This window comes from Struthio camelus, chromosome 6, assembly GCF_040807025.1.
Source record: "Struthio camelus isolate bStrCam1 chromosome 6, bStrCam1.hap1, whole genome shotgun sequence".
Taxonomy (NCBI): Eukaryota; Metazoa; Chordata; class Aves; order Struthioniformes; family Struthionidae; genus Struthio; species Struthio camelus.
In genome coordinates this window covers 2,622,162-2,647,054 of record NC_090947.1, presented here as the reverse complement: position 1 = coordinate 2,647,054, position 24,893 = coordinate 2,622,162, and the positions used below count along the sequence as shown (strand labels likewise).

Here is a 24,893-nt window from a genome sequence, read left to right as displayed (position 1 = left end):
CGAGTGCTAAGCCCTGCCATTCAGGCCATCACACCCTGCACCTTCAGGGGGATATAGCAAGGTTGGGCTGAGGGGCAAGAAGGACCAAAATCACTTAATGGGGAAGCCCTTTTGCAAGATGTTGACAGTATCTTTTTCCATCAACCATGAATATTTACATAGAGATGATGCAAAGCCTAAGTGCTTCTGGTTATGATACCTGCACCGATTTTGGCGTGGTACGATCATGTACGCGCTAGGGATTTAACAAGGAACATGCTTCTGAAGCAGAAATCAAGGCAGATGGTAGAAGAGTGACCTGAAGGATATATAACAAGCTTGCTAACCAGAGGATTCCAGGATAACATTTCTGACAAAGTGATGATTACAGTCATTGTACTTCCTTGTACACAAGGAAGTCAAAGTTTGAATAAGGCCAAAAAATGAATTTTGTTTCTTCTAAATGCATACTGAGGATAAAATTGCTGTAAGATATTGCAGCCTAATGTTTCTTCCTGCCTGCTACTTTTTCTTTGATCAGATTTATCCAGTTCTGTCTTATCTGTAAATACTGTTCTTACTGCAAAACTTTTAAAACCACCTGTATCAGTCTTAAAGCTTCAACATCTTATGGGGGAAAAACCACTTTTGCTCTGTTTGGATTATTTTCCTCTGAAAATAATAGAGGCCCAACAACTTCCTTTCTAAATAATGGACTACTCTTCTGACCAGCAAACAGTGTTTCTGTTTGAAAGTTTGTTTCTCTTTAAAAGTTCCTTCCTACATGCTGCTTACAGCATAGCTGGCCTGTTGATAGTCATGGTCCAAACAGTTTGGAATTGGTAATGATCAGCCTAAAAGATTTCCCAAAATTTGTCACTGTAGCTGCAATTAGATATTGGAAGTGAATGAAGAGGTGCTTATTTACAAAAGAAAAGTATTGTTAGTGTATGGAAAAAAGGATAGAGGACTGGAAAGATTTAAAAAAAAATCCTACTCTTGTGCCATTGTCCTTGCTACGATTTTTGCATATGTTCCCCCTTTGCCTACTTATTTTGCCTCCTCTATAGTCCTTCTGTACCTGTAAGACCTCCTATCAGCCTGCTTCTTGCTAAACAAGTGACTTTTTTAGTCTTCTCTTGCAGCACAGGTTGCATTACTCTGATGCTGCTAGTAACCTCTCCCTGTGATTGCTGGAGAGGGAGAGGTGGTACTTAACCTAGGTAATTTCTCCGTCCTGCTCAAAATCTAGTGCCAGTTATCCCAGCAGAAAGGTGGCACTTGCAGTGGGGCATCCTCAAACCAGCATTTGTCATCAAGGAAAAAGGGAAACTGCCTCTTCTGCTTAATTACTCTCCCATTTTCAGGGGTCACTTCTGGACTCCCAAGTGCTTTTTTCCCCACAACCTGTAAGGTCTTTAGGTAATCTTGCAGCTTGTTTGCAGCTGCAGGGATCAGTACAAAGGGTTTGAAATTGTCACATAATATCTGCCAAAGCAGGGCTCTGCATTTAAAACCTGTTATGTTGCAGCTAAGCAAACTTGAGGCAAATCAGCTGTAAGGTGGAAGCATGCAAATTGAAGCACGCTAAATCATGGGAGGATTAAACTGTAGTGGTTTAAGGCTGCTTTACTTCAGTGTGGAAACCCGTGCACAGGTTTTAACATGCTTTAAGTTCTGCACCTTGCCTTTGTAGTTAAGATGAGTGGTCTGACACAGACAAACGTGAAAAAAAAAAATCACATTTGTTTCTGGAGTGTTTCTAGAGTGGCTAAGTACTATTCTGAGATGAGAGGTCATGTTTTATTTATTGACAGTGTGGAGAAGCACCAGAAAGCAACCAGAGAACATTTAGTAAATTCTAGGCGTGGTGTTTTTTCGTTTTGCTGAAGGTCTGTTCTGCATTCCCACTCGGTGGTCCCTTTTGCTAATTAGTTGAGGAGAGGAGAGGGGGTTTCGTAGCCTTTGTGTCATCTGGGGTGTGAAAGTTTTGTGCTGCAAGGTACATTAGAGTGGCCTGTTGAGTGCTGTTCTCCAGCATGTTAGGAAATTAGTGAAATTAGTGTTGTGGGATTGCTCTTGCCCCTGTGAATATCTTCAAGCAGTCTATTACACAAGGTGTCATTAGACCACGTGGTCTGACTTTCTGGTGTATTTTAGCTTTAATTTTACCCAGAAATAGGCCAGTACTTTGTTTTGCAGAAGCTTATCATCTAGCAGGATGTAGAGTTGTGACCTGAAGACTTTGAGAGGGGGAAAATCTACCACTTCTCAGGGTAGTTTTGTGGGCTTTCATCATCTTGACAACTAGTTTTGTCCCATTTGAACTTCTGTCAGACTTTCAGCTCTTGGAAGTAAGAGGCCTTTTACTGCAGCCTTAGAGCCCATGAGCATCTGACATTTTCTTCCTGGTTGGTACTCACACGTTGTAATTCAGTTGCTTTGTAGCTCTTTAGTTTGATCCATCTCACATCCTTGAGAGTCCTTCATTGCAGTGTATTACAGTCATTTTTGTGGTCTTTTTTTCTGCAGTAGTTCAAATTCTTCAACACACCTCTCAGAAAACAGTTGCTGGAACTGTAAGATTTACAGTTGCTCTTTATAAGCAAGGATTGCTTTTCAAATGTTGGTGATCTAAAAAGAGAGCTAAATAAACCCTTTTCACACATGCTCTTAGGTTTTCTGAATTTTTCGAATGGCCTAGTTTTCTTTGCAAGGATCACTTGTGATTCTGTAATCTTTTGGGCACGCATTGTGTTTGATAACTTAAGTTCAGAATTTCTTTAAATGACTCAGCACGTTGGAACAACTACACATTAAGCAGGAGTAATTTTATAAAATATTTACTCTAAGCCAGAGAAGAAATTCCTGACTCAAAAGTTAATATTGCTTATAACTTGATATGCTTCAGAAACAAACAAAAAATACTGGCTGCTTTAATACAGAATGGTGCTACAAAGGCAAGAAATATAATGGCAAATGAATCCAGAGCTAAACAGTTTCATGCATCTTACACAGGTGCCGTTTGCTTTTTCAGAAGCAGCTTTTTGGGGGCAGCTTTTGTATTGTACAAAATCTTGAATAACATCAATTAAGAATGAATTCATAGTCTGGAGGGATGATGCCTTTGAATGTACAGTGCTTGAAGTGGCTTAAAAATAAAACATGCTTTAAAACATGATTTGCTTGATAAAGAAGGAATTGTTCATATATTGATATCAAATAAGAATTATATCAAAATAAATATTTGGTTTTGGTGTAGTGATTCTTTGTTTAGCTTTGGATATCTTCTTTGAAACAGATTTTTATGTGCAAATATTGAAATGGATAGAGGAACTGAATGTCCTATTTTTGTCACACTTTTCAATTATTGTAGTGCTCTATTCAAAGAGATGCTGTATCTGAAGGCAGAGTCTGAGGACCTGCCTCATCCCTATGGTGCTTTGTGCTTTCCCTAATTTGAAGAGAGATGGACATTCAAATCACCTTTCTCAAAGAAAAGCAAGGAGGCTATCTGGAAAGTCTAGTAAACACGTGGTGCAGTTTTCAGTGTTTTAGACTCTGAAGATCAGTAATAGACACCAAAATACATTTTTCAGGCCAGATAGCTGACTTTGCACTTGATTCCTGGGGAGTCCTTCCTCATTCTCAACATCTATGAGCAAACCAAGAATACTGATGTGCAGGCAAGAAATGCATGCCTCCATGCCTATGGACCCTATGCAGTACTGCTTATTATACCTGAGTATAACTGAGACATGGCCATCAACAGCAGCTCTGCCCCAGAAGGGAGACTTGAGGACAGTTCTCAGCTGCAGGCAAATAGTGTTTTCACCTCTAGTGGGTTCTGTCATCTTCGTGGGTAAGAGAGAGTTAGAAGACAAGGGGAGAGAAGGATAGATAGTATTTTCCTACCTTAATGTGTACTGTTAGGGAAACTAGGCCGTTGAGTTTTGAGTTTTTTTCTTTTGTTTTGTTTTGTAAGAAGGGTGGATGAATGCAGACAAATACTCAAATGAGATCTTGCTTCCCCTCAGATTGCCTTCTTCAGACTTTCTCCTCCTTCTATGTGACACCCATCACTCAAAAACTTGGCAGTGTGTATGGGAAAGTAGGAAAGTGCAAAGGGAGGGATAGCTGAGTACAGAAGTTAAAGCCTCACCTTTATATTGACCCCTAGTATTAAAGACCACCTGTTGAGTAGCATCTAAGATGAAGATATGTAATTCACAGCGGGATAAGGTTTGTGGTTATATTTATGTCACACCTGCGCTCCTGGCAACCAGAGCAAGAGGGTGGCAAGTCTTCACTCACCACTCTGGTGAATAAGGCAATTCCATTTTATGTTGCTTCAAAATGCAAACCTATTCCTGAGTATCAAACTTCAGCTAATTGCACTTGGTGCAAATATGGCATTTTTAGTAAAAGAAACATGTCCTGGATATAATTAACTAGAAACATCTTCATAGGTAAATTTTGATTCTGTCAAAACTGCCATGGAATCTGAATATTTTGAAGTTATCAAAATTTCTCTAGAGTTACTTGGTTTTTAGCAGTCTCTTAAAATAGCAGAATTTGTTCCCGCCCTTCCTGTTCATTTTAAATGGATAAAAAATAATATCCTGTGTCTTAATACAGCTGAAGTATGTAAGAGTATATGTTACTTGAAAGCAAAAGCCTTGAGAGTGAGCTACAGAAAGCTATGGGCTACTTGCCTATTTGAACGTAGGTTTGTCTTGTTGGATTAGGATCTTATTTTCTAATAAACTACTGAAAACACTGCAGCTCTTGAGCAATCAATGGGATTTTTTGAGACTTGCTGAACTCTTTCCTCTTACAGTTTGAAATTTAGCTGCTGTTTTTGCTGCTTTTACTTTTATTGTGACTGAGGAGATTGCATTGTGTGTTTTGGGGCTTATCATACAGCTGGGAGTCACTTGAACTGTGACAGAAATGATTTGACCAGTCTGTTAATTACAACCATTCATTCACTTGCTATTTAAAATAAACTGAATGTGCCTTTTAAATAAAATTATAGTATATATCAGGAGATGGGTAATTCCTAAGAATCTTGTTTTACCTTTTCTTTTGATCTTGGAGATTTAACATGCCATTGCTTAGTTTCCAAATAAATTAATTTGTTTAGATCTTCAAGTGTTTTTTAAAGCGTTTGTTCTCATGCAGTGACCAGCTGCTGTTGCAGAGACTGCTGGGTTGCCTCCTGTATTGCTGTGCAGTTTTCTTCGGTGGTGCCTAGACCTGCCTTCAGCAACATTTGTGCTACTGCTTTTTCTCCTTGTAATGATAATGATTCTTTTTCTTGCCTCTCAAACTCGTAGGATCCATCAGGTGCGGGAAAGCAGTGGTTGGCTGCATGTTCTCTGTGTGGTTTTGGCAACGGACCAGCATTCCTTCTCAGCAGCAGATAGGTGACTTTGATCTCCTAGTTTCCCTGAATGTCTTCAGGAAGCTGACAGCATTCTCCTGTAGCAATGACTGCTTTTATCACACAGCTCTTCAGAACGGCCTGGCTCTTTACCAGCTGGCACCACCTCCACTTGCAAGCTAAACCTTCACTTTGGTTCTCACCACATCATCTTGCCCACTCAGCCCCCGGATCCCCTCAATCTACGTGAATGGCACCACTGTGCTTGGACAGGGTTTATAGTGGGAAAATCAGTCCTTCCTTGATACATCAGAGCAAGTAGGAGATGTGATGTCTGCCTGCCTCCTGAAGGTCATTTCCCTTATGAATGTCCACTGTTTACCTCCTGGCATTTGAGCTCTCCTGCTTCGTAGGTCTGATCTGCTATTTCTTATTCTTAGTGATATAGAGGTCACCTCTATGCAGTCTCTAAAGAGAACCCCATTGGATGATCTAGGCATGTGTGCAACGTCAGCTTTGCTGTGTTCCTCCAGCTCATCCATCTGTATTTGGCTGGCTGGAATTTTTCCTCATGAGGAGGTTCTTTCATATGTATTCTTATCAGACTCAGTCCTTTTCCAGGCTCCATCTCCTTTGTCTTTAATTCTATTTTCTAAAGTATCATTTTCCCTTGAAGGAAGTTCAGGATGAGATTAGACAGAAGCATATGAGAAATCTGTGTGGGTTTGTTTCTTCAGAAGTATATCAGATCTTCCTTTAACCTTTGTTTTTGTCTTGGGGTATCTAGTAAGGTGAGGATTTTCTTGTACCAGCAACTAGACAGATGGATCAAAGAGGTTCAGTTGTTGGATAACGCTTGAAATGAGGAGGTAGGCAAAACTAAGTTCCCAGAAGGGTTTTTTAAGAAGTTTTTTTTGTTTTGTTTTGTTTTGTTTTTGACTTAGATATATTTTCCCATGGAATCTCGGGTGGGTTTCAGTTGGCAAGCCCCCAGCCCGCAAGAAAAGCACCAGGAGAGCGTACAAGGAAAGACTTGCCACAATTGTATGAAGTCTGAAGTGAGAAATATTTCAAACTTACTCTTTCGATTCCGTTATCTTTAATTTTGGCAAAAGGCTTAGCATCATCCAAGATACTCATTTTTCAAATGTGTCATTGATTAAAACAGCAACAAGTAGGAGTGGGATAATGACTGAAAAGGAAGCGGTGGAACATCGGTATCTCCCTTTGGAGCTTCTTTATCCTGCATAGGCTCATCCGTCAAAGACATCTGTGTAACCAGGGTTTTTAGTCTTGGCCTTCTCTCAGACACTGTGATGTGAACTCTTCAGATTCTTGTTAAGGACTTATTTATTACTGTGCTTGTTCTGCAGTACTCTTGTTTTATTTGTGATGTGTTCCACTTTTCTGCTGCGGTAAGACATAACGCTGACTGAAGGTGATCTGGAGATCAGCATACTTCATCCTCTATTCAAGAATGTTGAATTTCTTTGCAACACTTTAGACTGGGCCATCAAATGTACAGCTGGCATATAAGGGATAGATATTTAGCCAAGAAAGTTGTACTTTTCCAAACTCTGATACACTGCTTTGAGGCTGTATTTGGATCCCAAGAGGGAATTTTAATAATCCTACTTTTAGACAGAATTAGGTTGATTAATGTTGACATTTACATTGTGCATTTCTAGTTCACGTGGAGGTCTATAAATAAGCAAGAAAACATATAAAAATGTGAGGGTTTTTTTAGAACTGTTTTTCCTGTCTATTATTGATGTAACTGGGTAATGTTTTTTTTTTTTTTTCCTGAGTGTTATAAAAGGAGCCATTTTCTAATGTTTTAAGCCTGAGATGGAAAGAGTAGGATAAATGTTCTCATCTTTACGTTTTAATTTCCTTACTGTGGTGAATGAAACTTGTGTGTAGATCTCTCATAAAGCACTTGAATAAACAACAACCAGACATCTTTTTAGTGAAGGTGTCATGATCAAAAAAGTTGCTTATAGAGATTCCAAAGCACTGTACCCTTATTATATCTTCAGGTCTCATTAGTAATCAGAAAAGAGACAAATTTCTTTGCAGTGAATGAGTGAGTGACATTTAAAATTCCATCTGTTGCCTACAGTGTGGTGCCTCACTTGATGCATTTCAATGGGTGATAGGATGATTAATTTTGGTTCCCATTCATACTGCACGAAATATTCTCATATCCTCGAATTATTCCAGCCCTTGCTGAATTGCAGCATGTGTGTTGGGTGTAGGAAATCTCAGCTGCTGTTTACTAGGAGCTTGAGTGCCGAGAAAGGCTCGAGGCTGCGTTTGCATTTGTCGGCACAGCTCTATAGCAAGCGCTGCAAAAAGAATGGCAACTGTGCTGTGCTAAACTGGCTGCTTTTGAGGGATGGCTCGCGGCGTCCTAACTTCTTCCAGCCATCTGTAGCACCTATGCAACGCACCTAGCGTGCTGCGGCAGAAGTCAGGGTCTTGGCCTCCTTTGGGCTGTCTGCCCTATCTATAGCCTCCCCCGCCCCGACGTCCTGCTTGCTTTGATTACTTGCATGGGCTCCTGGATGTGTTTCTTACACATCTCTTATATCTTATCTCACATTCTCTTATAGTACAGTATGCTAAAGTGATGTGTAGAGCATAGTCTGAACATATGAGGTAAAGGGATTTTTTTCTTCACCTCAGATATTATTTTCTTGGGAAGCCCCGCTTATATTTGGGCCGCCCTATGGGAAATAGCATATCACGGACAAAAACCTCCCAAGTATCTTTCAGTCTTTCTAGCAGCCGCGCTCCATGCTTTCGGCTGCTTCGTTATGGTTTACACAAAACTACATTTCTTTTATCTTGGCACTGCAGTCAGATACTGCAGTAGCTTGTTTCTATTAATAGCTCTGATCTCACTGTCTCTTAGTGTTTCAGTGAGTTTTGACATTTTCTGAAGTGTAGACAGTGGAAAGAGTGCCTTGCATGCACAATGAAGTCCCTCGAACAGCCCCAGGTTGCAGAGGGGAGCATTTGATGGGCTCTCTTCCCCTCGACGCTTCCAAGCACGGCGCAGGGCAGACCAGGCAATTTCCAAGTAATGGGAGCTTAGCGAGCCCATTGCTCTCTTAAACATAATATCGCACTAGTCAAATAACGCAAGTTTCCTTCCAGAAGAAGCCACTGCACGTTTTCTCTCTGCCGTGGTATGCTTTAACTGAGCAGTTCCTTCTTGTCTCGTTTCCGAGATGATTTGAAGCAAATGAAGGCAGTGGTTTCAGAAACAGCATGGCATGGCTTTGCAGAAGCCCTGCTGTGCACGGTGCCTGTACTGTAAGTGACGTATTTTGGACACGGAGTGCTCATTTTGGTCAACAGTGCCCTTTATTTGAAGGCTTTGCAAAATAGGAAATCTCAAGTGAAGCAGGTCAGCCTCCAGGAAATAAAGAAAACACCTTGACCCGCACCGTGTTCGTTGCTGCCTGGCAATGAAAGCAGCTGAAAATAGCACTGTGGGGAGGTTTGTACACGTGTTTACTCATTCAGCTGCGTCTGGAATAGCTGTCGTTCTTTATTCGGTGAATCATGCTGCGCGCGGATCTTGATGGTTCAGCTGAGTGGGATGGATTTTTTTTGTTGGTCTCCGATGGCAATAACTGAAACGCTGCAGATGCTAAGCCTGGTTTCTTGATTGCGTTTTTCACTGAAGGGCTGACGTTCTGCTCTTGGCAGAATCTGTCCGGAGGGCAACACTAGCATGCTAGTAATTAGAAAGCAAACTCATTAGTTAAAAAATAAAGCTGACGTCCAGAGAGGATGGGAGATGAAGGGGGAGGGGGAGCAGAAGCTGATTCAATGGTTTCTGGAAAGCACTGGACTTGTAAGTGCAAACGCAGTGGTGCAGAGGAGTGTTCCCCTCCCTGATGTGCGGTTATCTGGAAATGCACTGGGCGCTATAGACTTACTGTATGAGCTGAAACGCTCTTTTTTATTGGGTTTTTGGGCACTCCGGCTCGCTTTGTCACAGGTATATCCATACTTTGCATAATATTGTGGTTGGGGGTTTCTTCTGTTCTTCCTCCACCCTTGAACAGAAACTCACCTGCCATGATTTAAAGGAGCTTCGCAGAGGCTGACAGCCTTTCTCCTTTAAAGCGGAAGGGAATTGCCGAAGGAAGTGTCTTTCTGGCAACAGCTTTCAATTTAAAACTAAATTTTGGAATATTTTTAAGGTACAACTTAAGCAAAGGTTGTACTGGAATGAGATTTGAATCTAGGTCTCTGTTTCAAGTATCTTGTGTCCATCTTATACTGAAGTTTTATTTTAACATACATTTCAATGTATCTTTTCAGGACTAAATACTTCTATATTTTAGTCTGTTGAGGACTTACGTGAAAATGATGCATCAGAAAAGGGGAAGAAAGTAATTATTGCTTCTTTTTTATTTAGTAATAAGTTAACATAGTTGAATAATAACACCCTTCTCTAATCTCTTCCAAGATGCTTATTACTTGTTGAGAAGATATTTTTCAGTTTAGGGCATTGAAGAAGATCAGTGTGTGACTATCTGATCATGTATTTCTCTGAAAACTTAATGCGAAATGACCTTAATGTAAAACAGTTTGTAAGAAATACACCCTTGCTTTTGTGTCTATCAGTTTATTATGACAATTGTATTTAGCCAGTAGATAAATTCCTCTTGGTGATATTATGGACAAACTATGATATGTCAAATTTACAATTTCAGCCCTGAGGCCACTATATGCCTGCAGTCAATAATGCTAGAATGACTAGAATGCTTTAGGTTTTAATTAAGAAACAACACAGTTTTAAATGCATATCTGCGTTTTATTTGTTTTGAAAAGGAAAAACATCAGAGTATTTTTAAGTTGGTATTAAAGTAGCAGGAACTTGACCGTGAAAAAAATCCTTACATGCCTAGTTAAAAAAAAAAAAAAAAAACTCCTATTTTTTCCTTTAGTTCCTACAATGAAGCAAAAGACAGGGAGAACATAGGATAGTTTATTATTCATAATTGAGATCTTGTCTTCTAATTCATGGGTTTGGCATTTCTCATTAAAACTCTGAATATAGCCTTTGTGCTTTTGCTCACGTCATGAATGTGATTGTATTAATATGTTCTCAAGGCAGAACCTATAAAAGCAATTTTCTCGTCTACCATAAAATATTCATAAGAATACAGGCTTTTTTGTTTTGATGATGTGTTCATTAAGTAGAGAAGGTTTCATTGTTTTCGGGAGGGCTCTGTAGGTCAGAAGCACTCGCTGCTTCTGTTGGGAGCTCATGGCATTTCGAATAGTTTTTTTGAGCCTGAAATAGGAAGAGTCGTGGATGACGCAGCCCTCCGTGAATACGATGAATGGGAATTGTGGCTCTGATTGCTGCAGCTGGCGCTCCGTGCTGGCGCGTCGGCCCCTTCCAGGGGATCAGTTACTTTACTGCCTACAGCTCGATACAGGAAACGCGAGGTTTCTCACGTTTTTCTCAGGAATATTAGCTGGCTTTCTTTCTTCCACACGGTGCAAGTTAAGGCTGCTATTACAGAGTAAAACGGGAGTCGTTTGTCCCGAGGCAGGACTCGAGATGGCGGTTCCCGCACCCCTCCTACAGGGGTATAGTCATGTATGCTTTCTGCTCTAAATTGAATTCCTGTTGCTATGTTTTACTGTCTGCTTTTAGGAAGTGTGATTTTCCTACACGTGTAGGAAAATACATGCGTACTTCAAACAAATTGCATTTAACCTAAATAGCGTTGACTACAGATGTACTGTGTACTTAAAATAAACGCACGGAGAACCGATCAGCCTGAGTGAACAGCTACAACCTTTACGTTAGAACTGGTTTGGGTTCGGTGCAATGAGGGGGCGTGCGGCTAAGCTGAACTGTATAAATCTGTTCAGGCTTCTTTTTAATACGGATGTAATTCTTGCTGATGCGGGCTGAGAAACTGCGCTGAAGCCAACGGAGTTCACGTGGATTTACCACGAGATAAAATTGCTGCTACTTTGGGGAAAGTTGCTGTGGCGCTTTTGTAACATATAGCAATTACATAAATAATATGTGGATTATGATGGTTGGAATAGCATGGATATGAACATCTTATGAATATCTAGTCCTTAATGTTTAGATGAAAATGGTTAATTTGTTTTTTTGATAGTCCCAGTGCATGGCATGACATTTTTGAAGACTTGATTTTGTTTTTTTTTTTTTTTTGAGCAGGTACCTGTTAATTTGGATTAGGATTTTTCTTTTTTCTGCCTCAAATGTGCCTATAGCTCCAACAAATATATTAACAGGTCTTTTGCTAGCATGGAAACCTGTAGCTGTACTACTGTTTCAGGATGCGGCCCATTTCTCTCCGTACTCCAGACGTCTGACACTGTCGGATTGCAATCTCTTGCCTTACTTGCAGTACCGGAGGAATCCAAAATGCTTTTCGGTTACCTTTTTAAGTACTTGAGACATGAAATGCTTGCAGGCCTGTCTCTAGTTGAAAGCGTCACATATGTGACTTTCAGTTAGATGAGAAGTTTCCGAACCGATAGTCCATGAAACGAGATAGTCTTTGCAATGACAGTTTCAGATCCCACTCTCCGATAGGGACAATGAATGAACTATTTTTCTGAGCAAGCAGTTGCCATAGGGATGATTTGTGGGCAGGAATGGGGAGGGGGTTGACCACAGTACCATCCATGCATGAAAGCATCAGCCGTTCTGGAGAGGGACTAGAGAACTCATTGGGTTTGAATGTATTTTTATGTATATATATGTATGTGTGTGCACGTGCATATACATATATCTGTATATGTTCACATATAAAAAATATATGCATGTATATGCTCATATGTGTATGTACGAACATTGTGTTTTCAATAAAATCCCTGGCTCTGATTCAGAAACCTGCTATGCCTCAGCAGTGGCTTCTCTGCAGAAAAATCCCAGCCTTTCATCCTGTGTTTTAAGAAGAGTGAGCGGGGGAAGAGAAAAGAGTACGGGAAAAGGACACAGGAAGGAAAACAATAGGGAAGTGGAGGGAATAACTTGTGGGTTGAAAAATAGCAACTCTTCCAGAAATTTGACCTTTTGCAGAAAATGTTTCCAGTCCAGAAAAGCCAGCCCCTCCTCTCTGCCTTTCCCCAGGCGAGGCAGTTCAGCGCAGCGCTTGCTCCTTGCGAGAAGCCCGGATCATATGTTGCATACGTATCGCGCACGTTCATTAGTCTCCTGCTCAAAAAATGAGCAGCAGAGCAGGAAGCAGTATGCTGCTGGGGGTTTTACCAAGCCCTGTGCAAGGGGGTCGCCTCTGCTTGCTGTTCCTCTGGGCCTATAACTGGCTTCCTTTTAGCGTTTTGAGCTGTAATTTTGCATCAGGAGCTGTGTTACTCACCCACTGCTCTGCACTCCCTTTTTGGAGTCTTCGTTGTGTAGGATGGAGTTTCCCCATCATTATGTTTCTCAAATACTGGGCAAGGGAGGGGGGGAATAGCATGGAAAGAAAACCCCATTAGGACACCCCCCCCCCCCAGGACAGAATACTTTTTGTTACATTAAGGGCCTGGTGCTATTTTGTAATATTATAAATGGACTTTTGCAGTGTATCACTTCAGCACTCCCCTGGGCATGGTACAGGAGGATGATGTTAATGAGACTGGTATGACGTGACCATTGCTGCATGAAATATTCAGCGCAGATTCTTGATTTATTCCTTTAATGTTACAATGAGATTCAGCTGACCTATAAGAGCATAGTAGTTTAAAGAAGAGGCAATTTGTTCTGTACCTGTATCTCATTTCCACGAGGAGGACACTAAAATAACAGCCAGGGCTGAATGGTCAGTCTGGAGCTGAAGTATTAGTTTAATTTTGTATAAAACAAAAGTTCCTCTGAAATACTACGCATGGTAGTCAAAGCTGGTAGTCCGTCTTAGCAAAACTTTGTCTTAACCTTTTGCCATTCCTAAAGATTTTTCCGTTTCCTCTGAGCTTGAGCTAACTGAGCTGGATCTATAGTTCGTCTGTTGGCAGGGAGAAATTAGTTCTTCTTTGGTAAAATTGACCTAGCAGTGACTTCATGCCCTTTTCTTTATTTGTATTTGATAAAGGTCTCTCTCCTGCTGGTGTTGATCTCAGCAAAGCTGATCCTGCGGTGGCTCGTTTCCTGTTTTGAGGTGTGCTTGTAGTAACGCTGGTGTCTCCTGCAGAGTGTAGGATTTGGCTGCGAGTGTTATTCCAGCATCTGTGCACCTTGGATGATCTTAGCATTTTTTGTTTTGCCTTTCTATTGGTGACACGTTTCACGGTCTCCCGTCTTTAAAACAGTTGCAACACTTACTGTACCATATTGTTCATGTGGCTAAGATGACTCTTACTTATTTGGATGATGGATTTACTGTTATTTTAACTTTCCTGCAGGTTGTGTTCTTCTATCCTGTGTTTATTTACATAGTGGGGGGATGCTCCCTCTTCCTAGAAGTAGTCTTGTTTCATTTAAAAAAAAGAACTTTAGGGAGGGAAAAAAAATAGACCCACTGGCCATCTGGGCTGTTGTCTTAAGTTGTCCTGTTGTTCAGGACAGATGTTTAGCAACCAAAATCTTTCTCAGATTGCTGTAATGGCAGGTAAAGAATGCTTCGTCCCGGAGGCTTTATATCCCAGTAACACTAACAGCCAGATTAGGGTTTTGTTGGTTGGTTGGTTGGTTGGTTGGTTGGTTTGCTTTTCCCAGGTGATATTCACTGCAGTGTATCGGAAGAATTAATTGCTGGGTTGATTGCCCTGCAGAGCAAGGCCTTAAATGTATCAAACGTACAGAGCACATATCAAACATAGAATTGCCATTGACTTGAAATTTTGAAATGTTTAGTCATTCCTGGGATGGTAGTAATTTTTTTTAGTAGGAACAAGCTGAGATCAAGTTATTGCAAAGGTATTTTTGTAGACAGCTGCCACCACCGTTTTTATGACAAGTTCCTTGTCTTCAGGGAGATGCTCTTTGTGTAAGCAAAGAACCCATTTTTACTACCAAAAAAACCCCACCAGTGTTATTTTTTTCCTTTCTTATATTTTCTTCTTTTAGCATGCATTTCTTATGGTCACGCTAAATTAGGGGTCGTCTTGGTGCATGCTACTGTTCTGTACCTTAGTCTTGGATGTGTTGGTTTGTTGCACTTGGGATTTGGAATGACTGAGGCAATTGGCAAATTTGACATTTGTGAACTTTCCTCCTTGCTTCCTGTCCCTGTCTGTTCTGCAGGGTCCCGTGTGCTGTCTGTGAGATATGTTTGCACCTTCCTGGTTGTTGCAGGCAGAAAGTCTAGTCTGTCACAGGAGCACTTAGGAATGTTTCCCACATGCTTCATTACTAGCTTTCTTTTAGCTAAGCTGCGTCTCTGAGAGAGGGTTGTTTAAAGAAGACTTTTCCCCAAAATGATCATGAGATGCAGCACATAGTGTTTTTCTGCATGAATTTTTGAAAAGAAAGCTTGATGCAGCTGACCATAGGAGTCCATCAGAACGATCCTTTCTTGTGAAGTCTTGTGAATCTTTATCCTTCTTATTTCCAGTGATGCTAGAAGAATGGAATGACAATGTATGTTTTGAATTTCTTCTCTCCTGTTGTCTTTTGACGTTGTAGTTGATGTGACCACAGCACTGCCCTTGCAAGTTGCGCCAGCTTCAGTCCCGATGGATCTCCGCTTGGACCACCAGTTTTCCATGCCCGTGACGGAACCAACGCTCCGAGAGCAGCAGCTCCAGCAGGAGCTTCTGGCCCTTAAGCAGAAGCAGCAAATCCAGAGACAAATTCTCATAGCCGAGTTTCAGAGGCAACACGAGCAGCTCTCCCGGCAGCATGAGGCCCAGCTGCATGAACACATCAAAGTAAGTGATGGGCAGCCCTGCTTTGGGTGGCATGCAAAAGCACCGTATCACCAAGAGGAGGCAGAAAAATAAATGGATTTGTTTTGGAATGGAGATATGGTGGACTGGGTAATCCCTGGATAGAGAACTGTCTTTAGAAAAGGCAGTCGAGGACCAAGTTTTAAAAAGGGGGATGGGATGGAGGAGGGGAAGCGAGGTAAACCCATGCTATTTCAGCCTTATCCACATATCTGCATGTATTCAGAAGTCCTGCCACCACTGCCAGCAGTTGACTTGCAGGACCTAGGTTTGGATTTGGGAAATTTGTGTAGCTTCATTTCAGCAGCCTTTAACCCAGCAGGAGAGGTGTTAGGCTACCTGTAACTAAAATCATGTATTTGGGATTAGAATGGCATAGAAGTTCCTCATTTTACAAATGCCCGCTCTTCAAGATGTGAAACGTGGACCCTAGTGCCTTCTGCTGGAAAAATGCATGTTGAGAGTGGGAGCAGAGGGTGTAGATAGGTTTGCGTGCAGTTTAGAGTTACAAGGTACAAGTTACCCACCGGCCAGTTACTTTACGCTGCTCTGTCGCACAGGCTGGAAGATAGCATAGTGCATGGAATAATCAGGAAGTACAGCTTAGAAGATGGCTGTTGCATAGTGAAAACATTAGACATTATATAAATATTACACAGTGATAGGCTATTACTATGGTAACATCAGCTTTCAGAATTGCTAATACGCTCCTTTTTCAAAGGAGGATTAGCACGGCACATGGTAAATAGCGTTAATGTAATATTAAAAAGCAACCTCGATTCAACCTCACAGAACTTTCATTTTAATGTGAAATGTATGTCAGAGTGGAGGAGATAGGATTAAAAGTTAATGTTGTATTATTTACAGACTTTTCAAACATAGATTCTCACTGTTTCAAGACTGATAAACAGCAAATGTCCTATGTCCCTAATGGGTGCTCTAATGCGCTCTCTTTAAGACAAAAGTGCTTGTACAAATATAAGCATATATGCGTATACATGCGCACACACAATTTATGCATATACCTATATACACATATATGTATGCATTCACAGTTGCAGAGCCCAAAAGCAGTTAATAACATTTGTGGTTCCCAAGAATACATGCAAGAATTAAAAATGTTAAATAACTTTGACAAAAAAATATTTCCATTGGTAACTTATAATTGCAAATGTCTGAATATTTGCCCATTAAAACTAAGAAAGGGTCATTCCAATTTAATGGACAAGTTCAAAGTACTGGTAGTAGGTGCATTGTTGCTCTTATTTATGTTAAAGCTATGACTGATGCTTGTAAAAATCTGCATTATAGAGAAGCAAATTGAGATCTAATTTTGAAAAGCCAGGTAGCTCAGTGCATATAGACCATTAGGTAATGAAGTTCTGCTGCTGCTGTGGAAAACTGGCTAGATGAAAAACCCAAAACAGAAATAATGTAATCCTGTGCACAAGAGGATGACCTGCAAGGCGATCTCCAAAAATAAGTGTGTTGTCTTGTCCAATATTTCCTTAAAAACAAAATGGCACGTTATTGAAATAGAGACCATGAGACTTTGCAAATAGTGGTTCAAATAAAATAAAATGGAAACTATACCAACGTGTAATTATGGTGCTCTTTTTTTTTTTGTGAAAATACACTTTTTGTGTTTGCATTCGTAAGTCAGCCTGCATTTAGCTGACTGTTAGATTATGTGGTTCTTTGATTACCTGAATTTCAGAAACTGGCAACTGCATTAATTGCAGTGACTGTAAGTCCAAGGAAGCTGCTGTTTTGTCCAGAGAATTTATACATGTATGATCTCATATTTGGACTGCAAACTTTGAGCTGTTCAGCTGTTTTATGACTCATGAAAAACAGGGAGTTAGGGGCAAGAGAGCATTAAAGCAAGTAAATAAGAACCTTACTTCCTATGGAAGTGAAGCACTAGGGGGCTGAATTTTAAAATTTGGTATAGATAAAGCCCAGAATGAAGGTGAACGAAGATGCAATGCTCTTTTCAAAGGAACTTAGGTGTTTTTTTTTTTAAATCAGCTGCTCAGGATGTGCCACACGCTTCCCATTCCTAATGTGTGCATGCATGCATGCACACACTACTCCAAGCATATACTTGCTCTACACGTACATTGGATCAAGGAAATGCTTCCCATTGCTTCTGTCCTCATCTTTACTTTTAGTGCTGTAGGCTGTGAGGGCGTAACCTTCAAATTTACGTGTCCTGTGAAAGGTCTAAGCAGAGATGCTGGGGATATTTCTGTTTCGGGGAAGGGCAGGAGTATGCAGGGAAGACTGCTCATATGTAGACAGCTGCTAAGAGGTACGGGAGATGGATGTGTTCCTGTTCAGGAGAATGGCAAGATAATGCTGGAGAAAGGTAATGCGTGACATGTGCAACTTACTGAAAGTGAGCAATGTTTTTAGGGGGAAAAAAATAAGATAAAGGCAATTTTTTTTTGAGCTTTGTTTATAAAGTAGTCTACAAACCAATCCTAGGAAATGTCAGAAAGAAGTAATAGCAAGTGAATATGGAGACTGCAGATTTAATGAATTGCTGCATAGCAGTCAGAATATGCTGGAATCATTCTGAACCATTACATTTTTCACGGAGACAAAAGACAGGGGATGCAGTTTATGATCTTTTCTATTTATTCGAACAGTGCATCTTTAGATTAAGAATGTGAAAGAAATATCAACCTCTTGACTTCCCCTTTGGGAGCTGAGAATAAATGAGCTTTATTTGAGGACTGGTTTATGGTGTCACTGAAGGGATTCAGGATTTCATTAGTCTCTTGTCTCCAAAGTAAATTGTTCAATATGCAGAAGTAGTTGAGACCAAACAACCTAGTGCTAAGATTCTTCGACTGCAAGTATTTGTTTCGAAACTTGACTGTGCAGTATTGTAGCACAGGTACCATTACTGCCTGTTACAAACCTGTATTTCCAGGTTGTTCATAGAGAGGAGATTTCGCTTTGGATAAGAAATGCCTTGGGAATCTAGCCCTGTCCGGACTTCTGTTGGTTAAGGTTATACTTAATGACAGGATGAACTAATACTGGAGTGACCTTTCCACCCATCTTGCTGCCGCAGCACTTTTTGGTTCAGGCTTGAACCTCTTTAGAGGCAATTTGTAGCTGGACATGGCTCAGTAACACGTTACTGTAGGGTAGCACAGAGACCTGACATTTTCAGTGGTTTGAAATGGAAATAAGACATGTGAAAAGTCTGAGCTTTGGACTACATGTTTTGTAGTTTGTCCTCAGTCTGGATCAAAGAGTAGGTGTGGTGTGGCCTAACGTCGCAGATGAAAGCAGATGAAGGCAGAAATGCTTGGCCTTTCTTGATATGCTTTTAATGCTGCTACTGGAAATGAGAACAAGTGTTTTTTTTTTCTCCCCACGTTGTCTCATAGTCGTACTCAACAACCTCTTTTCCTAACGTTGATTTTCTTGATTCAGAAAGCAAATTTTTATCAGCTGCTGCAAGATGGCTGCGCACCTAGGATGCTTGCATACTTTTTAGAAATTCTGGGCTCCTGCAGTTTCATGAGAATATTCAATCCTGAAGCAATCTCGGAGTACAACAAAACAAAACCATATTTACAAGGTGAACATCAAAGCTCTTAACTTAGTCTGAGGTCAGACAAAATGGCAGTTCTCTTTGATATTGGTTCCCTTGGAAATGATCAGGGCCTCACTTATACTATTATATTACAAGATTGCTTTGTAAACTGTTTATAAGGGGAGAATTTCTGCATCTTACAGCGTTTCACATATTTGGGTGTAACTATCTGGAGTCAATTAATTTGGCTCTTTTTCATTACAGTCTAGTATCCAGCTTTTTAAACAACAGTTACAAAACATTTATGTGTTCATCTCTTTATGTACTTGAGCAGTAATTTCCCTGCTTTACCCTTTCTTTAGCCTGTTTCTAAAATTTTTTTGCCCTGAAGATTACAATTCCTAGATTGTAAGTATATTTTGGATATAGCAGAAGAGGGTCTGGCTACAGTTACATGTACAGAGCAAATACTGCATTGGATCCTGGTTTTGACAAGACATGAGATTTAAAGAGCTTTGCACTCTTCTGCTTAGAGATGGTGAAGAGTTTTGTCAGAACGAATTCAGTGGCTAGGCATCTGCCGCTAAAAGAATCGTGCAAGAGTATACAGGTATAGCTGATGATAAAAATAGATTTTGATGCATTTCTTAGGCAACTCGTGCATCCAAAGGAGGGAAAAAATCTGTATTTTATGCAGAAATACATTCAGCCATAACTAAATTACAGCAGCCAGTGCTATGAAGATTTTAAAGAGGTTAACTCGTTTTGAAGAAGTTAATGCTCATACAACAGTAATTGTGTTTTGTCGTTTTTTTTCCTTTATTACTACGTTGTTTACTTGAACACAGAAACTGTTCTTTCTCAAGTGGGAAAGCGGTGAATAGTCTGAATACAAAATATAAGGAATATAAAGGATGAACACAGATGAGGGAAATGTCTTCCCCCCTGAACAAGACAGTATTATAGGGAGCATCCTAAATTCTTTTTGAGTAAATGAAATTTGACTTTAAAAGTGCTGGGCATGTCTTTCTGTTTTTCTTTTCAAGTAGATTTTTTTCTTCTATTGAAATCTGAAGTTTTTGTATTTTCCAGAACTTGGTTTTATCTCAGCAGCAGAATTTTAATCAGCTGATCTAGTGAAGGAGGAGAAGAGAGGGTTGGCCCAGTCCTCCTGGCTGCATATATGTTCCCTTTTCTTGTCCCTCCCTCCAGTTAGTCCTTGCTTTAATAGAAAATCAACAGCTGCCTCTATTTGTTGAATCTTGTTGCGTCTCTCTTTTGGAAGAAATGGTCTGCATGTAAAGGCAGCAAATTCCTGAAGATCATAGGGAACCAAGCTAAGAGTGAAATAATATTTATGGAGGGAAAATATAATGGATGTAGTTAGAGCTCTGCTCACTGGGGGAGTAAGATCATTGCATGCAGAGAGTAATGAGAAAACTTTGACATATTTAGGGAAAATAAGCTAAGCCTTAGGAAGACTTCGCGCCATATGGAAATACCGAAAACTGTCTTTCGCAACTACAGCGAAGCTTTGCAAATTGCTGAGACTTGACATCTGAAAGCAGTTCAAGAAAGGAAGTCAATGCTGTTGTAAATGGAGGGCTCCAGAGGCTGCTGCGGACTAGCTGGAGAGAGACACAAAAGCTTGTCTTTAACGGAGATGCTTACCTTCAGGGAAATGGATTTTCCACTGAGGCGTGCTTTGCCAGATGTGTGACAGTATTTATAGCCTTCGAATCTGCCTCCCTCAATGCAACCAAGGATGGAATAGGGAGCCTGGCGCCCAGGCGGGTTGCCTGTGAGATTGTGGAAAGCTTCTCTGCAGGTCCCAGGCTGAGCTTTGCTCGACGTTTCATTGTGAAGGAATCGGTATCGAATTTTTTCCTTGCAAGTCATGGTTTCCCGCCCAAGATCATCTGGAAGTTACCAAAAGCTTTTCCATTTGCCTGCTGGTCAAGGGCCTGAATGAAATGATTGAAGAGGGGTAGGATATGCACTTTGATGGTGTTAAAGCTACCTCAGGCAGTGTGAGCTCAGCAGAGAAGCAAATGACTTGGGGGGTAATGCAGTTCATCTCTTCTTTCTCTGCATTTCCCAAATTCAGAGCAGGGCTCTTAGGAGCTCTGACCGTCCTCTAGCTAAAGCCAGAAACTTGCTTTAGGAAGCTGACGCATATGAGCATTAGCACATGAACAGCAGATACCAAAAAAGTATTGTCTTGTTAGTGATATTCCCCATCACCGACAAGAAGCTAAACATCCCACAGTTCCTCATGGAAGTGAAAACTTACTCCGGGGTGCATGTAAAGATGTTAATTCTATCATCCGATGCTATTTCTGTCATCCGAGAAATGCGTATTTGTATGCACCAGTATCACAAGGAATCTTATACTGTATGTGCAACGTATGCAGGATGATCAGAGAAGTCAGGGGTTTGCATATAAACAACGTGGACTTTTGTGCATAGGAGGCAGCTCTGATCTGCAGCGGTGTTTACCTGAGTAGTGATTCGGAAACGGTTTTTGCTTTATTAACATAGAAATTTCCTACATTTAACAGCATACTATGCTGCCTGATGGCTTTATGCCAATAAATAAAAAAATAAGTGGAATGTTTTCAGACATTGACTTTTTGTATAGCAACATTCAGAATGAGAAGATGGTTTGTATAGTTTCCGCAGTTTTCAGATGACATGTTTTTCATTAATGTAGCTTCTGAGCCCTATGTGGCAGTGTTTCCAGGGTATTAGTTCCAATGCCAGTTGTTTTGAAACATTTGATGAAGCTCTCTGACCATCTCAACCCCCCCCCCCAACCCCCCTTATTCTTGTTTCTGAAGGTAAAAAGCCTTTCAGGGAGTCCTCTGGACAGATTTGGGTATGCTGTAAATGTTATTTCTTTGCAACTAATGCAGAAGGCTTCCCTTCCTCCTGGAGACAGCACCCTTTTCCTTACAGTTTCCATCATTTTCAAGAGAAGTTTAAAAATCCAGGTGATACCAGGTGTCTGCCTTTCTGACACAATAGGATTATTAATCTTGGAGAACTGCGTTTGAGGTACAGACAATTGCAAAAACAGATTGAACACTTTGTGCCCTGTGAACACTTGGTTTCATTGTAAAATGCTCTTTTGTTATTTCTACATGGCTTCCTGTTCTTTTTTCAGTGACCTCTCCTCGTTTTTCTGGTACAGGTAGCTGACTCCATGGCCTAAAAGACTTAGCTATAGATCCTGCAGAATTTAACTTCTGACAGAAGCAAGCCCCAGGAAAAGCTTTTGCAAGATCAGAGTGCTTGCTGTCTTTGAAGGGGGGGGGTGACTTTCCTCATGCTCAAAGTCAAGATCTTTTCCAAAACACCAAGGGCATACCTACACACATAAGTGTGGATAATGTCACCAAATTATATAGCAACATTCGCATTAGTAAGCCCCATCTCTTAATTAAACGCAGAGCCTTTCAGCAGGGTACCTTAATTTGAGCTTCTTGCTAACTAGTGTTGGTGGTTTCTAGACTGAAGCTGACTTGTTCTGCGTTGCTCAGCCGGGAAGATTGTCCACACTGGTCCTTATAGACGTACATTAAAATTGGTAAAAGGAACATACTTCCTTTTTGGCTTCTTCTGAGATGGGCTACTGCTTGCTGGGTGGAAGGAGCAGAAAGAGAGAACTCAAACTTTTCCAGCTTTGTTATGCAGGCAAACGTTTTGATCCAAAGTTAAATCGCAGATCTTGCTACAGTCAGTGGACTTAGTGGCTTTCATGTTGTGAAACCTTGTAACAGAGTCCTTGGAATAGGCTGCTTCAGCTAGCCTTGGCCTCCCTGCACCTTTACTTGCTATCCTTGATTTGGGGGGTTCACAGCTTTCCAACTGAATGTAGAATCTTTCAGACTCGTCAGACAGGGGAGATGAAAAGTCTGTTGCCACCCAAACTTGGCTGCATTGAGTTACTTAGGTGAAGCCCTCTTGCCCAGAACAGACTTTTACCCAGCGCATTTTCTTTTCGATTTGCTGTCCTAACGTTGGACTTAAATTGGGCAGGCTTTTCATTTTAGATGTTCTGAAGGCTGACCGTTTGAGGTAAGTGGCAGAAATGGTACCATTCACTGCCTGACAAGTAAATATAGGCAGTATCACTGAGAAATTAGCGTTCATAGCGCTGTGATTCCTGTTGCTGTATATGGTCTCTTAACATAACAAGGTTTATGAGAGAATGAAGCTGCATTTAAGTGTAAGACATATTGGGAATAACCTCAGTTGTTTACACACAATATAAATATTGTTGGATTAATCTTCCTATTTTAGTTTCGTGTTTGACTGGTGGTGGTTTGTAAAAATGAACAGACGGTTGGTATGTAGTTTGGTGGCAGGTTACCTCTAAACGTGGTACCTCTGCTGTGCTTGCATGAACATCAAGTGACGTTGAACATCATTTTTTAGCCTGTTGCATTCCTTCAGACATGGTGGATGCTTGGCCTATCACTCTGCCTCATTTCAGAGGGCAGCAAAGAACAGTACTTCATAGTCTGCTTCACCACCTTGTCCACTGGTGCATAAACTGCGTCAGACGGAGCTGAACCAGAAATTGTGCACTGAAATGGTTGCTAAAGCCACATGTCAGCAGTTATGTTGCCCAACGTGGGGACTAGAGGAGTGAAGCAGCATGTCATGGAACTTATGGGTTAGCTTTTCCACCCCCCCTTCTTTGGAGGATATGTTACTCGAACATATCACAGTCAGGTCTTGATCCTCTCTGCCTCTTCTCCCTTTTCTGGATAATTGTATGGTTCTTTAACTTAGAAGGATTCCCTCTTGCAGTCCTAACTTTTTCTGTAGATATCTTCTTGCAGTGAGCATCATCATCATAACCAATGGGTTTAGTGCAACCAAGGCAGGCACATACAACTTTCAGTCCTGTGACACAGTAATCTGCTTCTGAACAGAGGATAGCCTCTCTGGACTCTCCCTTTGCTCCATCCTTCAATATTCCCATGCTTGTTAAATGCACCTTTGCAACGAATGAGATTGGAAGAACTACCTTCCAGAGAACTAGACAAAAAACAATGTCACAGTATAGCCCAAAGAAAAAGGCAATGTACTTTTTTACCGAATTCTTACTTAAATATCTCCTTCGTTCAGTCAGACTTTGTGTGTCGCTGTGATCTACCACAGACGCATCAGTGTTGGGAGTGGGGGATTATCTGGTGGAGGTGGCTTACTTCTCGAGGCAATAGGGATATCTTTGGGAGGGTGAACATTTGTTTCCCTAAAGAAGAGCTGTCTTGGGATTGCTCACAGGCTGTGAAATAAACTCCTCTCAATAGCTGCAGGAGCATGGTCAGACTTCTGCATTTCCTACTCTGGCTGCAAGGTATACAGATTTGTCCTCATCTTCAATTTAGGATCATATGAAGTACAGCAGAATTGGAGGTAAAAGAGTTATTTCCTGAGCCACATGTGCACATTTAGAGGAGGATAATGGGAGAAAGAATTGCATATCAGAGGCTGCAAATGTAGCTCATGGCTTTCTAGCAGGGTTTGCAAAGAATATGATTCTGAAGGAAGTGCAAAAACTAGACTGGAGTTGCAATCAGGGAGTAGAAGGCACGTGCAAATACATTCTCAATAGTATAGCTTCACAACCATGCAAGGGTTAGAGGATGAAGCTGCTACTTCGTTAATGAAACACAAACCTTCATGCTTTTAGGAGAGGTGAGTGGTAATGGGATGGGGAGAAGATGAGGATACAGAATTATATATCTGTATAGAAACTACCAAACTGTTAATGTGGACTCTTTTAGCCTGTAGTTGGTGATCAGGAAAGTTAACCATCATTCCCTTTTCCAAAGATATTTGAGCCTCGTAAACCTAAGCACCAGACATTCTCAGTAGGATATGTCTAACCGAGATTAGTCTCCTGCCCGGGTAGCTGTCAGCTGAGAAAGATTGTTTTCCTGCTGCAGTGAAGGAAGGCTGGCTGCAGGGAATTCTGGCACGAGACTACTTGCTGTCTGTCTCTCCAGTAGCTGGAAAGGGGTATGCTGAATATATGTTCAGTTGGTGATA

At 40.9% G+C, this 24,893-nt stretch overlaps 1 protein-coding gene across 17 annotated transcripts in view; it reads left to right on the top strand.

Annotated features, from left to right (window-relative positions):
- Positions 1-24,893, top strand: part of HDAC4 (histone deacetylase 4) — a 293,162-nt gene that overhangs the window by 145,420 nt on the left and 122,849 nt on the right. For all 17 annotated transcript variants that reach the window (XM_068947757.1, XM_068947754.1, XM_068947760.1 and 14 more), the window contains one exon: positions 15,009-15,253. In XM_068947757.1, coding sequence (XP_068803858.1) covers positions 15,009-15,253 — 245 coding nt within the window. The remainder of the gene's footprint in view (positions 1-15,008; positions 15,254-24,893) is intronic.